General features: G+C 35.9%; 1 protein-coding gene across 11 annotated transcripts in view; it reads left to right on the forward strand.

The window, feature by feature from the left end:
- sgip1a (SH3GL interacting endocytic adaptor 1a) overlaps positions 1-17736 on the forward strand; it is an 82023-nt gene that overhangs the window by 29706 nt on the left and 34581 nt on the right. For all 11 annotated transcript variants that reach the window (XM_079883676.1, XM_079883679.1, XM_079883682.1 and 8 more), the window contains 2 exons: positions 16857-16920; positions 17480-17504. In XM_079883676.1, coding sequence (XP_079739802.1) covers positions 16857-16920; positions 17480-17504 — 89 coding nt within the window. The remainder of the gene's footprint in view (positions 1-16856; positions 16921-17479; positions 17505-17736) is intronic.

A 17736-nucleotide genomic window follows, 5' to 3' on the forward strand; every position in this document is an offset into this window, starting at 1 on the left:
TACATTAGCAGCTAAAGCATGAGCATGAACTGCTCTAAAACCAATGATAAAATACATTGTGTTTTTTACTGAAAAGGGCTTTGATAATGCAATTTTACACAAATAGGCTGCATAATAAGGTCCAAAACTCTTAATAATTCATCTATTTCAACAAATGATTGTTAAGAGAGATGCTCAACCTCCTGGCATTGTTTATCCTCAACCTAAGAAGGTCAAATTATTATATTAATATTAAGTTGCTTTATTTTCATATCATTATGTGAGAATTGCAATATTTGCAGACCAGTTACCAAATACTTTTTTGGCCATTAACATTAAATAAACATACAAATTAAGTATCCGGTTGTTAAAGGTGCAGTAAGCGATTTCTGAGAAACACTGATGATATTTGAAATCAACCCAAACAAACACACCCTTCATTGCTCCGCCCCCAAAGTGCAAGAGTGGATGTCTCTTTTTCAGCTTAAGGGAAGCTAAATAATGCTTTGCGGGAAAAAAAGGGAAGACGACAAACAAACGACAAGGAAAAACAAAAAAGGAACATACAGTACACAAGAGTATATACACAGCATCACAGCAGCTCCAGACAAACAATGACACTCAAAACTGTCCTGTTACTATACCTAACATTACAACAACTGGATATCTTGGTTCTGGGCATATCTTTGGTCATGTTGCTCACATATGGAGCAGAATCAACGCAACCTTGGCATCCATTTTCAGGCCTTCCTGCTTAAAGGCACAATATGTAAGATTAAAATATCCAAAAACCACTAGAACAGTGTTATATATTTTGTTGACTTTAGTACTTACATTATCCCAGATGTTTCCAAGAATGTTTAAATCCTGAGAAATAAGGAATTTTAACCAGGTCACGGATCGTGTCATTGCATCGCCTATCAGTAATGCCATACCTGCGTTACCCTCGATTTCCGGTATTATTTTCCAGAAACCATGGAAACACCAAAGACGCTTTAATATATTATATGTTTTATTAGACAAAGAAACAACTGTTTGGACACATTTATTGGCAGAAAACGAATCATTGTTATAGCTCAACACTGTTAGTATTATTGTTTGAATCACTTGTTTTCTTGATTTTCTGCGAGTACCATGTTTTTACCATGCCTCAGAGAAAAACACTATTTCGTCAAGTGGCTAACATAATGTAATCAGATGCAGCTTTTTAGCAACAGTAATGCAGCATTTTCTCCATCAAACAATGTTTTAAAATTACTTGCATGCCATTTAGCAACACAAGCCATCCAGCATTTATTAATACGATATTCTAATATCGATCTATCTTCCTGCAGTGTGCAACAAGTGTCTCATAGCAGCCACTGAGCGAACGCACAGAGTGACATTATAACATCATTTTCAACAGACAAATGTAAATCATAAAACAGCGCTGCATTACCCCACATACGTTTGACCTGAAGAAGCGGAAACAGCGTCTGCGGCATAATAAAAGTTCCGCTGCTCTCGAGCCGTGTCTCACGCTCGTCTCTCATTAGCAATCACTCCAGAGGCCCTGCACTGCTTCTTTTCCACCTGCTGTGAGGTGAAGACAACAACTCCCATGATTCTGTTCTCAATCTCGGCGTCATCAAGCTGCGCTTTTGTTTTGAATAGGCGACCTTTAGAAGCGAAAAACTACATATTGTGCCTTTAAGTGTCTCCAGTGCTGGAAAGCTTTTCTAATATTAACGTTGGGTCCTAAATCTCTTGTCTGATCATAACCCTTATTTGTCCAGTGATATTCTTCTGACCTTTTCTCTTTTTAATGTCCCTCAGCCATCTCTCTTTCTACAGTCTTTCTTCAAATCTTCCTCTTGCTCACTCTCTCTCCTCCCCCATCATGAGTGTATACGACCCTTAGTCTCCCTCAGACATCACGTGGATGGCCGTAGCCAGCTATGAGGTCACCGAGGTCCGGACCTCTGTTTTTCTGAGGTGTATATAATAAATATTGTGAAATAATTGCCTAATACAGTATTAACAATACTTTAGTGCTGCTAGGATGTAGCACAGCACCAAAATCTTCTTATCTGAGCTGCCTCTGTCACTGCTCGTCAATGTCAAAATATTTGAGATGACCAGCCATATCAAAGTAGACAGGCTTTATGTTCACAGAAGTTGCTGAGCGCGAATTCTAGTCAACACCGCAGCATGACGCTTCAGTTAAAAGTCATAAAGTACAAGATGTAAGTAGCTAAACTAAACATTTCAAATTTGACAGCTGTTTAAGGATAGAAATGTTAAATGACAGACACAAAGAATCAGGCAAACTAACAAACTTGTGCCATTCTGAATTGAAAATAGGCCTAAAATTTACGTGACTCATGTAATGTAATAATTAGTAACTGTCAATGTGAGGGGACAAGAAATATTAATGAAGCTGTTTTCATCATATTAGGTATAAGATTAATAATGGATGTGTAGGCCTACATTTTGTGAATTCATTTAATAAACGTATCTACCTAGCGTTCGTAGCCTTCAGTAAATTAACTTGTCTAAGAAAATGATTAATAAAACATATAAGCTAAATATCAGTTGATCCTATGTTTACTTTCTGACACTTACGAAAATGAAAAGACTATCCGTCAAAGCTCAGCTTTGAACAGACAGGGCAAGTTAAGGAGACGAAAAAGAAAGAGTGATGGAGACGATGGAGAGAGAATGTATTGACAAATAATCTACTGCCCACTGACATGGTTTTAAAGGTGTTTCTTATGTGTGTGTTTTTTTGGCCTTCTAATGTCTTAACATGCAAATGAAGATCAGAGAACTCGGAGGGGGTTTCACGGAGGCCGTGGAGAACGTTAGTGGACAAAGCGAGCGTTTTCAGTTTATGCACTGTAAGAGATTTAAAAGTGAGGAGGAAAAAGGGGGAAAATTGCATGGAGATGTTTCCACGGACCAATCCGCTTTGCCTTTGTTTTATAATTAAAGAAGTTTAGTTTGACCATTTTGATTTCCATTCTTCTCGTGTGCTTATCACTTGCATTACTCACTATCACAGGGCTTTAGTTCATCCAGTTTCCAAACTCTCTGAATAATTTATTTAGAGGTGTACATTGTACATTTTCAAATAGAATAAAAATGTTTTGTCATTCACTATAATCATACTTGTTCTGATGTCTGAGAAAATATGTAGGAAATGAGAACAGCTTTATTGGACATTCAGCTATTTAATATTAAAATACAGTATGTGAGCACGTATTAGGAGAGAAAACACATTAGGCAGACAGAATACTAGAATTGTTTAGAAGTGGTGACCTGAAACTTAAATGGGGACAGAATTAAATTGAACAAATAGATTTAAAATTAATTGTAACAGACATTAATATGGGTCATTCAGGAAGTGACTATTGATTAATTTTGAACTTGAAGGAAATTAATTGAATTGAACTGAACTGTGAATTGAACTGAACTGCGAACTGAACTTGAGCTTTGGAAAACTGAGTCTTTTCTTTTGCCCTGTGATTCTGAATGCAAAGCTTGGATTTTGTGAAGCTTGGATTTTGGACAATTGTGAAGTTGTGCATGGAGCTTGAAATACTGTCAACTCTGATCTTAAGCTTTGCAGTTAATTTTTCATCTTTGGAAAAATGTTGCAATCGGGATTTAATGTGTAAATATTGTTGGATTTGTAAACTGAACTGCTGAATTTTGAGGGTTTGCTAAAAGTACAATGTGATGACGTCACAAATATGCTAATTGATGTATGATGTCATCTAGTGACATTTAGTGACTTTTTGGATTCATATCACACATTTAAGCTAAGCTTTTAGAAACAGTGTACACAGTACTCGGGCTCATGGCATCCCGGACACCAATATTTTAACTACTCATAAAAGATGAATCACTGTCTGGCCATCTGAGATTATTACTTTTTCAGTAGTATTACATCACATCATGAGTGTATACTTGCACCACTTGTTGTCTGTATTTAGTGTCTGATAGAGTGTTTGGACTGGGAAACAGCGATGCATGACTTCAGAATTAACAAGCAGATACAAAATTTATAGAAATAAATAAAAAATTAAATAAAATCAAACAACTGGTTGTTATTAATACATTTGCATTTACTATAAATTAATTCTAATTTGTAAAATTACAAAAAACAAGATTATTTCCCATCATAGAGTAAAAATACTTATGCGCAAAAAATTATTATTAACGATAAAAGATAAAGATAAAAAATGATCTAGATGTAGCCATATTGGTGGTTCATTTGATATGGAGGCCATTCCATGTGTAACTGGGCTTCAGATGAGTTCAATCCTGACAATGGCTGTGGACCCCATGCTGCTCTGTCCCCGTCCCAAAGATGAGTCATCCTGATTAGGTTTCATTACTTTGCTTCTCTAGACAATAGAGGCTCCATTGATTTTTATCATCAGCAGTGAGCATCAGGAAAGAGAACGGGGCAGGAGAACGAATCAGCAGAATCTGAGCAGAAGGCATTGTGTAGCTGCCCTGAACTGTGTGTTGAGTTTGTGTGATCCTCTCAGGCTACATCTAAATGAATCCGGATTCTTTTCAAAATGGCGTTTTCATTTCAAAACGCTCTCTTTCCACACTAGCGCTTTCAAAAAGTTGCTCTTCCACACTGAAACATCTGAAAGTGCATAAATCATCTTACTGCGTATGAGTGAAATGTAACAAAAGCTCAGTGAGAAATGACAGATTCTCATGCTGTTCTTCTGGCACAATCACTTTATTAGAAATATATTTCGCCACTAAGTGCGTTCAGGTTGCACTTAAAATTGTCATTCCATATGGTCTAAAATGCAATTGCTTTCATGTTTCGCCACAGGATAAGTTTTGTCATCTTTTCAGGGATTTAATATGAAGATTGTACAAAGTTTTATATATATATATATATATATATATATATATATATATATATATTTACAACATTATGAAAATGAATGGCAGGTACAACAATCCTGCTATTAACAGAGATATCATCATTTTCAAATACCTCACAGTCCACACTATAATGCAAAAACAGTGTTTTTTAAATATATCCGCTTGGGAAAGCATCTACATCAGGAGACCAGGACATACAAGACGGTGAAGTATTAGAGACTGAAAAACAGTCATCCACACACTGTGGGAAGCAAAGCATAATGTTCTGATTTTGCTGAGCGCTGCTAAATTCATAATTCATAATATTATTCCCTTACAAAGAGCAAGATGTGTCACCACACATTTTAAGCCAAGGGGGTCTAGTTATTTTACTGATAGTTGGTTGCTAGTCGTACAACATTTGATTGGCCAATTGGTGTGATTGGTGTTGCTGTTGCAGTAGCAGTAGCTGTTTCTGCACTGTTTTCCTAGAACAGAAAAAACTGTGAATTGTATACCTGTCAAAGGTTTGGAAACATTACAATTTTGTTTTTGAAAGACGTCTCTTATGCTCACCAAGGCTGCATTTATTTAATCAAAAATACAGTAAAAACAGTAATATTGTGAAATACTATTACAAATTAAAAGAACCGTTTTCTATTTGAATATATTTTAAAATGTAATTTAAATCAGCATATTAGAATGATTTCTAAAGGATCATGTTGACACTGAAGACTGTAGTAACAATACTGAAAATTCAGCTTTGCCATCAAAGGAATAAATGACATTTTAAGGCGGAGAAAAAGAAGAGAGCACTTGTTGCATGGGCGAATGTAGCAAAGATCTCTGCTGTAATCGCTGTGACTGGTGTCCAACTGAGATGACGTCATTCACCACCGTCTCTTTTTCAATGACGTACAGTATGACTCGCATTGACGGGAATATCCGATCTGTCTGCTTACATGGCAGACGCAAATGCACGTATTCGATTCATATCAGATTGATTTCCACTTATAAATGAGTCTTGAAACTGATCTGAGAATATCAAATCCATGTGCTTTTTTCCTGCCCAACGTTTGTGGGTTGTAATGTAAATGCGGCCAAAGAGCATCAGCTGGTGAGGCCTGAAGGCTAAACCGCACTACTGCACTCTCTTGTCTCTCCGTCATGTAAAATGTGTGCATGTGTGTGGATGTTTCATCGTCAGTAACTATCTCATGCAGAGAGATTGGATTTGTGCTTTTGCAACCAGTGTTCTGAACTTCTTTACAATTATATAATTTATTTCCGAGTAGGAGTGGTGCAGATACAATAGTAACATTAGTAAATACTACAGGCATGTTTGATATAGTATTTATGGTATGATCTTATTTTCATAATTTGGTTATTTAAAATATTCTGCCTTTTACTGATCCTGCTCCCTTCACCTTTATTTATGTCAATTTTAAAACTCTTTATTTAAAATATTGCTTACAAGCGTAAAGACAAATGTTCAATATAGATTTTCAGTTTGCTTCTGTTTGTTGTTGTTGTTGTCAAATATGTTTAGAGATGATAATTATCATTTAAAAAATTGCCTGTTCTATCTCTATGTGGGTGGTGGAGGAAAAGAGCAATCTGAAAAGAGCAACCCATCACAAACATAGCTGCTGCCACGCTCAAATCCAGATGAAGAGAACTCCCATGTGCAAAGTCAAGATTAAAGATAGAGGTTAATGTAATAAACCCATGGAGGGAGAGAATAGTACTAAGACTGAAAACTGTAGGAGAATGTTTTTTTTGTTGTTTTTTTTAAATAACAGTTATGTAGTCAGCATGAAATGGAAATTCACCCTTTATTTTCTAAATATATCTTCTTGGCCTTATTGTGAGCAATTCATTCACACATTTAAAAAAAAAATTGAGTTTGTAATTTTTAAATCAAAATTTCATAACTCAATCTTCTGGTGAAATAACAAATTTCTCTCTGGTGACTCACATTCAGATCTGCCTCCATCCAATCTACAAACTGTGGAAAGTCTCCAACCTATATTTTTTGTTTCTTTTTAGATTATCAGTTTCACTCATATGTCACAATACAAAAAAAAAAAAGATCTGTTGCTAATTACGTTACATCACGACAGGTCTTGTCTCTTTTCGTTTTATACTCGAAAATGAACATAATGGCCAAAATCATTTCCCAAAGTAACTATTCTACAATTGTTCTTGTATCAAAAACCTGTGGCAGGAATATACAAAACGGACTGTGGCTTACAAAGTGAAAAGATCTACTAAATTATGCTGGGATTTTTGTACTTGTTGATGTTGCATTGAGGCCGAAGCAGCTGATCTTTTAATGTTCAGAGTGTGTGAGCTTCCCTGTGCTGTGACTCTCTCTCCATCTGCTTCTGTCTCATGATGCTCCATCTGCTTCTCAACAAAGAATCTTCATTCACTGCCAGTGCTGAATTAGTTCAATGTGAAGATTGTCTTTATTAAACAGGATTTCCATGTAGTAGAGCTGACGCAGTGAATGCTAAATTGTGTCTGGTTGAAGACGAAGCCTGTGGTCTAGAGGATCAAGTAATTCAAATGTGGTTTTAATAGATGAGTGTTAAGGAAGCTACATTGAAACTGTAGCTTGCCAAGCTATAAGCTACTATAATTTGAAGTTATTCCATTACTAGTCATGCTACACTGTTTCAAAAGCAGTTAGCTACACTACAAAATGATAGCAAAAAGAAGTGAAGTGAAAAATACAACTAACATTGTAGCTTCTTGCTTACAAGCTGTTACTTGTTGGAAAATGTAGCTTTGTACTGGAAAGGCTACACTGTTTTGCTAAGCTAAAGCTTAAGCTAAGCTAAGCTAAACGGCAAAATGCTAACAAAAAGATTGCTATCTACAATGAATCAAAACACAACAAGTGAAAAACAAGTAACAGTGTAGCATTTAAAAAAAATTCTACCTTGTTACTTGTTGGAAAAAGTAGCTTTGTACTGAAAAGGCCCGCACTGTTTTTAATAATGCTGAGCTCCATTGCAATATGCTTACATTGCAAGAAGCTAACTAAAATTAAGCCAAACACTAAAAAATACAAGTAACAGAGTAGCATTAAAAAAATTGCTTTTTTTGTTGAAAACTTTATATTACAGTCTATAGTTTAACAAAAAAATAAGCTGAGATAATTTTATGGTACCTAATAATGTAGTTAAATTAATAGTGTCAATACTTTTAGTTGCTCTCTAACACGGCAACCTACTAGTTTCTGTCAGATATCACCTGCTACAATTTTATTGTCAATCTTACAACTGATTGGCATCAGCATTCATTGTGCTCAGACACATGGACAAAGACACTTGGTTGGTTGTTTCACTGGCAGTCAGCTCAAGGACTTGGCGCATGTCACATATACTGGCACGAGAGCTATACTTCCCTCTTTTGTCTTACACAGAGTGCCCAGACCTCCACCAGAGATGGTGTGATTTAATATAATTGCTTCAGATAGTAATTTATATGAGTTATATAGTAATTTGCAGTAATGTATGAAATTACATTTCAGTTCAAATAATGTACCTTTAGACATAACATAGCTTGTACTTCACTTTATAAGCTCTTAGGAGTATTGTTGCTGAAATGCACTACATTGTTGTGAGGTATATTCTATGCCTTTGACTTTGGGGATCATGTAGGGGCCATTGCAACTTATTTTTGCACATAAGATTGTGGGATACCATGAAAGCTTCATAGCAGAGAGGATGTTAATGCGTAATTAAATGTAATGGCTATTTTCTCGGTAAGAGTATATTTAATGCCACAGGAGTTCATTTAAAATTGCTGAAATTGTAAAATATAAAAAGATAAAAGTTCAAGTGATATGTCATGATCCTCTTCTGTCCCCCGAGAGAAGAAACGAATCTTTACAGCCATTACTAGAGTGGAGGTTATTTTACATGTGTAGATGTTTACCGTTCGTTTAGTAAATACTCAGTTATTCTGCATGACTGTTGGTGTATTTCCATAACAATGAAAAAAATGGCCTCCACCATCCTTTAACCAAATGAGTTGGCCAGGTTTAAGTGTTTGTTAGTCATAACGTGTTGAAGCAACGTGACTGGCACTGTGCTTGACTGGAAGTGAAGGAACACAGCAAAAACATGATTTTTACAGCATCTCAGTTAAACATCTTCATAAAGCAGCCAAAACAAAGTGGATTTTTGAAGAGGACTTCGGATACAGCGTGATATTTACATTCCACTGTTGAGTGCTTCCTTGGTTTTCTCCAGGGAAATCTCAATCTGAGTTACCCCATACTTCTGCTTTGTTTTGTTTGCTAAGATATTATTTTAAAATTGCATGATGTTCAGTGTTTTAGTTCTGACATGAGTGAACACGACTGAAGGTAACATTCAATTTGTTGATGTCACTTAATCTTAACAAAAAAGAGCTGAAATCTTTAGCCTGTGAAATACTAATAAATACACCAAATTGATTGCATTAGTTCTACATATAATGTCTTTCCCTCATAGTATGTCAATTTGGCTAAACTTCTACATTTTCAAAAGACTGCTCCGATTTTCCCATGCAGCCTTACAATATTTTATACTATACAGTATAATATAATATAATATAATAATTATGCTTGTAAGATTGCAGGGTAAATTAGAACAATCTTTTGAAAATTTGAAAAAAAAAAACATTTCAACAAAAAAAAAAAAATGAAGAAGCACTGTTTTCACTATTGATAATAATAATAAAAAATGTTTATTGAACACTAATTCTGCATATTAAATGATTTCAGAAGGATCATGTGACACTAAAGACTGGAGTAATGGCTGCTGGAAATTCAGCTTTGCAATCAGAGGAATAAATTACATTTTAAAACACATGAATATTTTAAACTGTAATATTATTTTATGATATTGCTGTTATACTGTATTTTTGATCAAATAAATGCAGACCTGGTGAGCAGAAGAGACTTTCGAAAACATTTGAAAAAAAAAAAAAAATTTGCCTTTTGAACATCAGTGTATAACATATTGTGTATATATCCACAATCTTATAATATGTATGATATCACGGTATTATTTAGTACTAAGAGATAACAAATTATTTAATAATGTTTCAGTTAATTATTTAATTTATTTTGTCTTATACTTCAACAATAATACTCCTGAAAGAATGAAGTACAGTACTGGAAGAAAGGCAAATATTTTTTGGCTGATATTACTAATAGCTTGTAGCAACCCATGGCTGGCCAACACACAACTATTACCCAAAGGCTCCCGCCATTTAGTTGTTGAACATGGAGTAAATGAGGTTGCCAAGTCTGCCTCTAGACTCAGTCATAGCATACATTAATGCATTTTTCTACTACGTAAACATACTTATATGATTGATGGGACTGCATTCAGTTCTTCGTGAATGCAACTAAATTAACTGTTCATGAAAAATTAATAAAGCTTTCATAACTTTTCAAAACAAAATATTTATCAAAACAAGAAGTATAGTCTTTGGCATGACTTTCTTTCTATGTTAATGGCTTTGTGATATATAGATATTCTTTAGACTGACATTTTTAGTGGTAAAGAATTGTCAGTCATTTTATTATGTAACTTACCTGTTGCTTAAAGTCACCAACTGAGTGTATGTTTTTCTCAAGATGATGTCCTGAGGACATGGAAGTTATTGCTATTTTATTTGTGTTTTCAGTATTTTCTCTTTTAGGAGCATCAAGATCGGATCTGCCTATACATCTAGCCATCTGTCTTCAGATTTGGTAATGATACTCTCAGATTAAGATCAACACTGACCCCATGATTTAGGGGATCACGTTGGCATCATAGTAGCTGTGTAGATACAGAGAGACTTTAAGATTATTGCTTGTGCTCTCTGATCTCTTCTCACATTGTGATGGCTCCACTCTCTCCAGATGAATTGATTGTCAAGCATTAATCCCCGTCTAAGTAAATCTGGCAGTGATATTCTGGAATTAAAAACCCGACAGATTTATCTTAGTTTCTCTTGTTTTTTCCTCTTTATCCCCTGCTGAATACCAGTAGGAACTGGACTCTGCCTCGCCTAATGGTTTTCCTCTGAAGTTGCAGATGTTTATGAGTTATGTTTTTTTGGAAATGCTCTTGTTTGTGATAAGTGCTATGATAATACAACCATTTTGGAGGCTGATGTAGACTTTTTAATGAGGCTTGATAGTTTTCTGCCCTTGACCCTTTGATGACATCAGTGGTTTCACTGTGCTCTATTAGGTAATGTCATTCAAATTCATGCATTTCATGGTCTCATTTATTTTATTTCTTCTGTTGAATGCAAAAGGAGTTATTGATAGTAGAATGTCCAATCTGCTCTTTTCTGAAAAATAAAAGTGGACATTTTGAGTCCGTTTGTCACTTAAAGCTACCAGAAGACTAGTACTATAGCACACAAGTCATATGTATTACTTTTTTGATACTTTTTTATGAGCTTGACAGTAGAGCCCTGCACAGGACTGTTATCTTTCATCCTGCTCCTGCTGAATTTCTGACCATTACCTTCTGCTCCCGCGACGTGTGTGTTCCACTCACACCCGCAATGTTTGTATCCACTCCAGCCCGCACCTCCAAACATTTTGTCACAGCTTGTAGAGTTTGTGGAAAATGTACACAAACGTTAGGGCCATAGGCAGAGGGTGAACCAACTCTACGGTGAGGCTAAGGAAATGCGCTTCCGCTTAAAAAGGAAAACACACTTAAATAGAAAGTGTGTTTAGTGTGTGTAGTCATGAAATAGTTATGCTATAAAGTTATATGTTGCCTAGAAACAATAATACGTAACCATTGCCTTACCTAATGCAGCAAAACAAAAGTTTTGTTCGAATTCTGAATGTATATATCGTCTAGAAAGCGTGCAAAGACCGCTCCCTTTATAATCACTTAAAAGCTGTCACTCATCTCAATTACAATCTCACAAAGTTCTGTTATAATCGATGAAGCTGACTGCACAATGAATCTCTTATTTAGCCCTACATAATATCTACACTTTGTTTGTTATAAGTGAACTTATAATGAGAGGATTTGCGAGGGCGCAGAACTCAGCACTGGGCAAAAACTCCAGCGTTTTAGACGATGAATCCTAAACATTTCTGATCGGCCATTGCATTCAAGAAATCAACAGATATGTTTGTGATTGGCTGTATTGCTTGACGCTGCAAAAACATGTTGTAAATAGAAACCTTTGACGGTCTCAAGAGCACAAACACCAATTCTCGTTGTTACGCACCAAATCGCGGGACCCGTGGTATATTTTTTGACCGCCCATTTCCATCCGCAGCAAAGGTAAAACAGCCCACTCCCACGAGATTTGCATTGGGTCCCATGGGAACCGTGGGATTCCAGTCCTAGTGCAGCCCTCCACTTGACAGTCCCTGAACCCGCTTTCATTTTATGGAAGAGAGCAGTGTAAACATTCTGCTAAACATCATCATTTGTGTTCCACAAAAAAAAAAAAGTATTCTGGTTTGGAAGAGTGAATAAATTATAAAAGAATGTTCATTTTGAAGGGGCAGATTTTCAAGCAGATTGTGTCTTTTGAGTATGTGCAGTAATTTAGCATGTGTGGATGAGAGTGTATGAGTGTGTGTCTGTTGGTCTTTTGTGCACATGGTGTAAAGTGAAGCCACCTGGACCAAAGGAAGAGAGTAGGCTATTTGGTCCACATTTTGTGCTCGAAACTAGTGGACATTTTAAGTAAATTGGCAAAATAGACGATAAGGGCCCTTGCTCTCTGTTAATTTGTGCACTGTTACAGTATGTACAGGGCACAGTACATTATTGCCATCTTTAATGAGGTTTGTGTGTTATATGTGGAGGACAATTGTGTCTGTATAAAACTATTGCACAATGTTTTTGCCTTGCAGGATGTTCTCTTCTTTAGAGACAAAGATTGCTAAGTTCACTTCATACTGTATAGGCTATATTTACAAAGGATGGACTAACAAATAAACGCTTGTGTTGCTAATCAATCATTTCCATTTAGTAATTTCCTCAGATTGGTTTTTCCAGTGCATGTGACGTCATATGTACTTTGTAATCTGGACATGAGTTTTTGTGATGAAGTATTGTCATGTCTCTCTAGCATTTACAGTAGTTTCTGTTGAGTAAAAAGCCCTGGAGAGCTCTTGAAAACCTTTCTTGGCTATAATAGCAGAAAGAAGATCACTACTATCTTGATGAAACATGAGTTGCACTCCTGTCACAGTTGAATACCAGCTCTGTGGCACCTACAGTCTCGCCAACATTTTCTCTGATAATTAAGCTTTGTTGCTTTTAACCACTACTGTTTTTTCTGTAGTCTCTAAACCCCTAAATACCATCTATCTTTATTTTCACATAGTCTTCACTTTTCCTGTTTGCTTAAGTGGTGTCCCTGGACAGTTGGTGCTGTCATTTTCACTGGCCATCAATCCATGAGTTAGCTCCTGGTAATCACGTTTCCACTTCCGTCATCATGCTTACATTCGGAAGCTATTATTTTCGTGGCCATTAATAAGTGTTATGCTGTGTTTAGAAATCCCTGTTGTCAAAAAATGAACTCCAGCCATCTCATGGGGGTTAGCTCAAATGGAATGTGTAACCACGCTGGGGTTTGTGTGTTGTTCACAGAGACCATAATCTGTTTTAGCAGCTAGCTCAAATGCATCACGAATTGTGCTGATATACTGTAGTTGCTTCTGTGTTTGCCAGTATGCGGATTTAGGTGAAATCGTGATATGCCAGGGTTCAGATTTAAAGCTTTAAAGAGCTTGATCCATCTGAACCAAAGATGACGCAGCAGTTCTTTCTAAAAGCTACTCTTTTAACGTTGCACTATAATGAAGTACAGTAGGCTACCAAAAAGTAACATGTTTTGGGAAGTACTATGGTATGAGAAAATGATAACCATTTAGTGACATGGTTTATATACCAAAGTGCCATATTATCATTTGATGCCATGATTGTACCATGGTACCTCTGCAGTTCTTTTTTGTAATCAAATTTAGGCCTTTTTATGAGCCTGTAAATGTTTGTCTTACATTTGGCCAGAATGAACAGCCTTCCACCACCAACTATTGTATAGCGAATAACAATGTATTGTTAATAGCAAAACAGTTATTTCTGCCTAAAATAGCATACTAAAGCCTAACCACTTATTACATAAAATCTTAATTGCTTCAAACCTGTTTCTAGGGCTCTTTGAATATAAACATATTATTAATTTATCCACCCTGAGAGGCAGAACTGCTGGATTGCTTCTGTTGCATTATAAAGACCCACATACCGTATACTCTACCAGAAGATCCTGATTAGGTAATTAACCTCTGGAGATTAGTATGTTTAATATTTAGCATATTTTGTATTTAAGTACTTGCTCAGACAGCACAACCCTGTCAAGCTTTCGAGTCATCACTTCACGGCTAGTTCAAGTGCACAAAGTAGAACGTCTAATCCTTGTGTTAAATTTGTGTCTTTTTTCCTTCAGTGTTTGTCTCTTTGTAGCACACTTCACTAAACATCCTCTGCACTGTGAACTCCCTTTTCATTTGCTCCTTTTTAGTTATCTTGAATGACTTTGTTTTTTAATCAAAAAAAAAGGAACAGTTTCTTTGAAGAAATGTATCAAGAACAGAAACTGAAAACAAGGCGATGTCTGGAAATTTCTCAGATGGCTCTGATAAACAGATTATCTTCTCTCCTCGCTCTCAGCCAGATGGCGGCGTTTTAGCCTGTGGATGTGTTAGGAAATATTTAGTAAAGATCAATAATGCCATCCGCCATGTTGGAGCTCCCTGTCACTGCAGAGGCTTGACTGGATCGAAGCCTGACTCAGAGCCCTACAGGCCCAATGGCTGTGAGGCGCACATGCCCCTGCCGCACAATCATGTCCTCATGTCCACATGACTTTATGGGTATTTACTGTAAATTGGGTTTGAGGATGTTTTGGCTGTGTAAACTATAGGGAGACTGTGATTAATTTTACTCCAGATAATATTTATCAGTGTGGGGTTATTTTTCAGTCAGTTCCTGTATAGACATTTATGTTGTCTTTGCTACAAAAAACAGCTATGAGACCACGATCAATGTTATTAACTCTTTCGCTAATTTTCATAATTTGTGAGACAACGCTTCCCCACCATTGACGGAATTTTCTGAATGAAATGTCAACCCAGGACGAGCTATAGGACCGTGCGAGGGTCTCGGTCTACTCCATCTTTGTATGATTATCGTTCTGAATCCGATCTGGATGTAGTCTTTGACAAAAACGCGATTTTCTCAGATTTTTGCTCAAAATGTTGCTGTTTTATGAAACTTACCCACATTCAAGTGTTGATATAAAAAAAAGAATGCATGAAAATAAAATACAACTTTTTTTTGTTTTGTTTTTTAAAGAAGGGTCTGTTCTTTCTTTTAATATATTGTTCAGATATTTATACAACAAAATATTCTAGGGGCCATGACATGTTTGTGAAAATGGTCAAAAGTGCTGGTGGCGGCTGGCAACTTTTTTCAAAACAGTGGGCGGGGAAAGAGTTAAACATAAAGCATCATAAAAAATGGAAAGACTAACATACAAAATGTAAAATTATTGCTGTAGCATACAGAAATTGTAATTCTATTAACAAAAAGTATTTATAATAATAATAAAATAAATGAATGAGTATAAAACCACAGCATTTAAATCGCATGTCCTGAGAATACAGTTCAATCAACCTTAAAATCTGGTTAAAATCTACCTTGGTTAAAATTTTAATTTATAATGTAGTTGAACCTTGCTTTATCATTATTATTTGGGGTGAACAAGTGAACATAATAAAAACAAAATTTGGAGGACAGAATTCAAACACACAAAATAAATATTATTTAAAGTCAACAGCTATGTTTCCAATCAAAGTTGTGAATCTAACTTATGCTCAAAATTGGAATATCACATAAAACATTTGCAAATAAACCAGCATTTCCATCCCATGTGTTCAAGAGAACAAAATCGTCACTTACCGGGAAATTGATGCGAAATATCTGAAATGAAAATAGAAATGGCAAGGAACAAGGTAGTCAATGTTACTCTTTTTTTCCTACATCATACGAAACGCCATAAACGCTGTCGTGTTATCTTGCATTCGGATGCCTGATGTTTGGGAATGCAATCGTGTGAGACGCTTCTGGGAGGTCATTAAACCAAATCATTCTGATGACAGACTTTGACTCAGACATTTCAGAATGATCAAGCCAACATTTGAGATGCTGTGCAATGAAATTGGTCCGCTGGTTAGTCCAATTATCCAATCACTGTTGAGGCAAAGTCAAGTGAGTTTTTTGTAGCACATCGAGTGTTTTGTTCAGTAAATGTGTTTCCATCGTAGTTTGTGCTCATAGCTTCTTATCGGATAAAAATGTATAGGCCTACGCCTCAATTGAGCGCAACTGAGTTTTATATGTAAATTTTTTTAATTTATGCACGTCTTGGCGTTTCCATCCAGCATTCTTTAATGCGATATCCCAAAATGCTGATAACAATAGCTGGATGGAAACAGCTAATGTGAAACTGAAGTTTTGACCATCTTCATTGTGAAATTTGTAAGTGAAAGAATATTGGGGAAAAAAATATGTACATATTTTTAAAGCTCTTATCAAAAAAATAAAATCTATGCCGAATTACTGAGGTTTTTTTTTGTGTCAGTTTGTGAATTTGCCAAATGCTAATGCTTTCTGTCTTTGAAATTGGTGCTGAAATCAATTTTGAATCTGCAGTGTAATTCAGTAATAGATTCAGTTCATTGTTTGATCTGAAATGTCATAGGTCTTTGAACATTCTCTTTTTTACAAACATCCACCCACCTACATTCACACACAGATACACACACCTACAGTTACAGCACATTTGCAAATGTGTGATGCCATGTGTCTGTGTCTATGAGGCTGTACTATGTTTTTGTGCTTTTTTGACCCATATCAAATTAGAACACTAATAGATCTCTCTACGCTCCACAGGATTGAAAAAACGCACCAGGAAGGCCTTCGGGATACGGAAGAAAGAAAAGGACACTGACTCTACGTAAGTTTCACTAATTTATACACCAGTATTGACCCTATAAAGCCTACTGTATCATATTTGATAGTTTTTCTCCACAAGTATGAACTCCGTATTATCCCATATCATGCTATATGAGTAATAAAAGCCTAGTGTATCAAATTTGCAAACTTTTTTTTAAAGATTTTGTCTAAAGGTTCAATAAATTGTTCCATTTAATAAAAAATATTTTTTTTTCTGACTATTATTTCATATGTCAGCCTTTAGAGTTAATGAACTTAGTAATAGCTGAGCTTCCAAAGACAGGCTGATGGAGTTCTCTCACAAGCTCATCAGTAATGGAGCATTTGCTGCTTGCATGCTTTGAATCCCTGTCCCTTGCTTCATGGCGTGAAAAGGCTGTAGATGAATAGAGGATGTCTGTTTTGAGAGTGTGTCTGTTTGAGGCCCAACACACAGGTGTTACTGTGCCTCACAGCGGAGCCTAATTGCTTCTGTGCTTGAGTTGGAAAAAGAGAGGCTTGCATTTTAAGTGGGCATTAAAGACCTCTTTGTCTCTTTCTTTTGTGTTCTCTGTTTTTAGGGGGTCACCAGACAGAGATGGTGGAGTAAGTACCTCTTAACTTACAACATCATTTCAAGAGCCAAATGTGCTATTATTTGTATTTTGGAATTTTAATCAATGTTTGTTTTAATTAGGGATGCAAAAGTTGATGCATTAACATAAGCAAATTAATTAAATGTTTATTCAACATATGAATTCATTCTGTTCTTTGTGAATTCTGAGAACTGAGTCATTTAAATAATCTGAGCCTATTAAAGCAGCAAGGCAAGCACACA

The sequence above is a fragment of the Squalius cephalus genome (genome assembly GCF_949319135.1).
Source record: "Squalius cephalus genome assembly, chromosome: 10".
Taxonomy (NCBI): Eukaryota; Metazoa; Chordata; class Actinopteri; order Cypriniformes; family Leuciscidae; genus Squalius; species Squalius cephalus.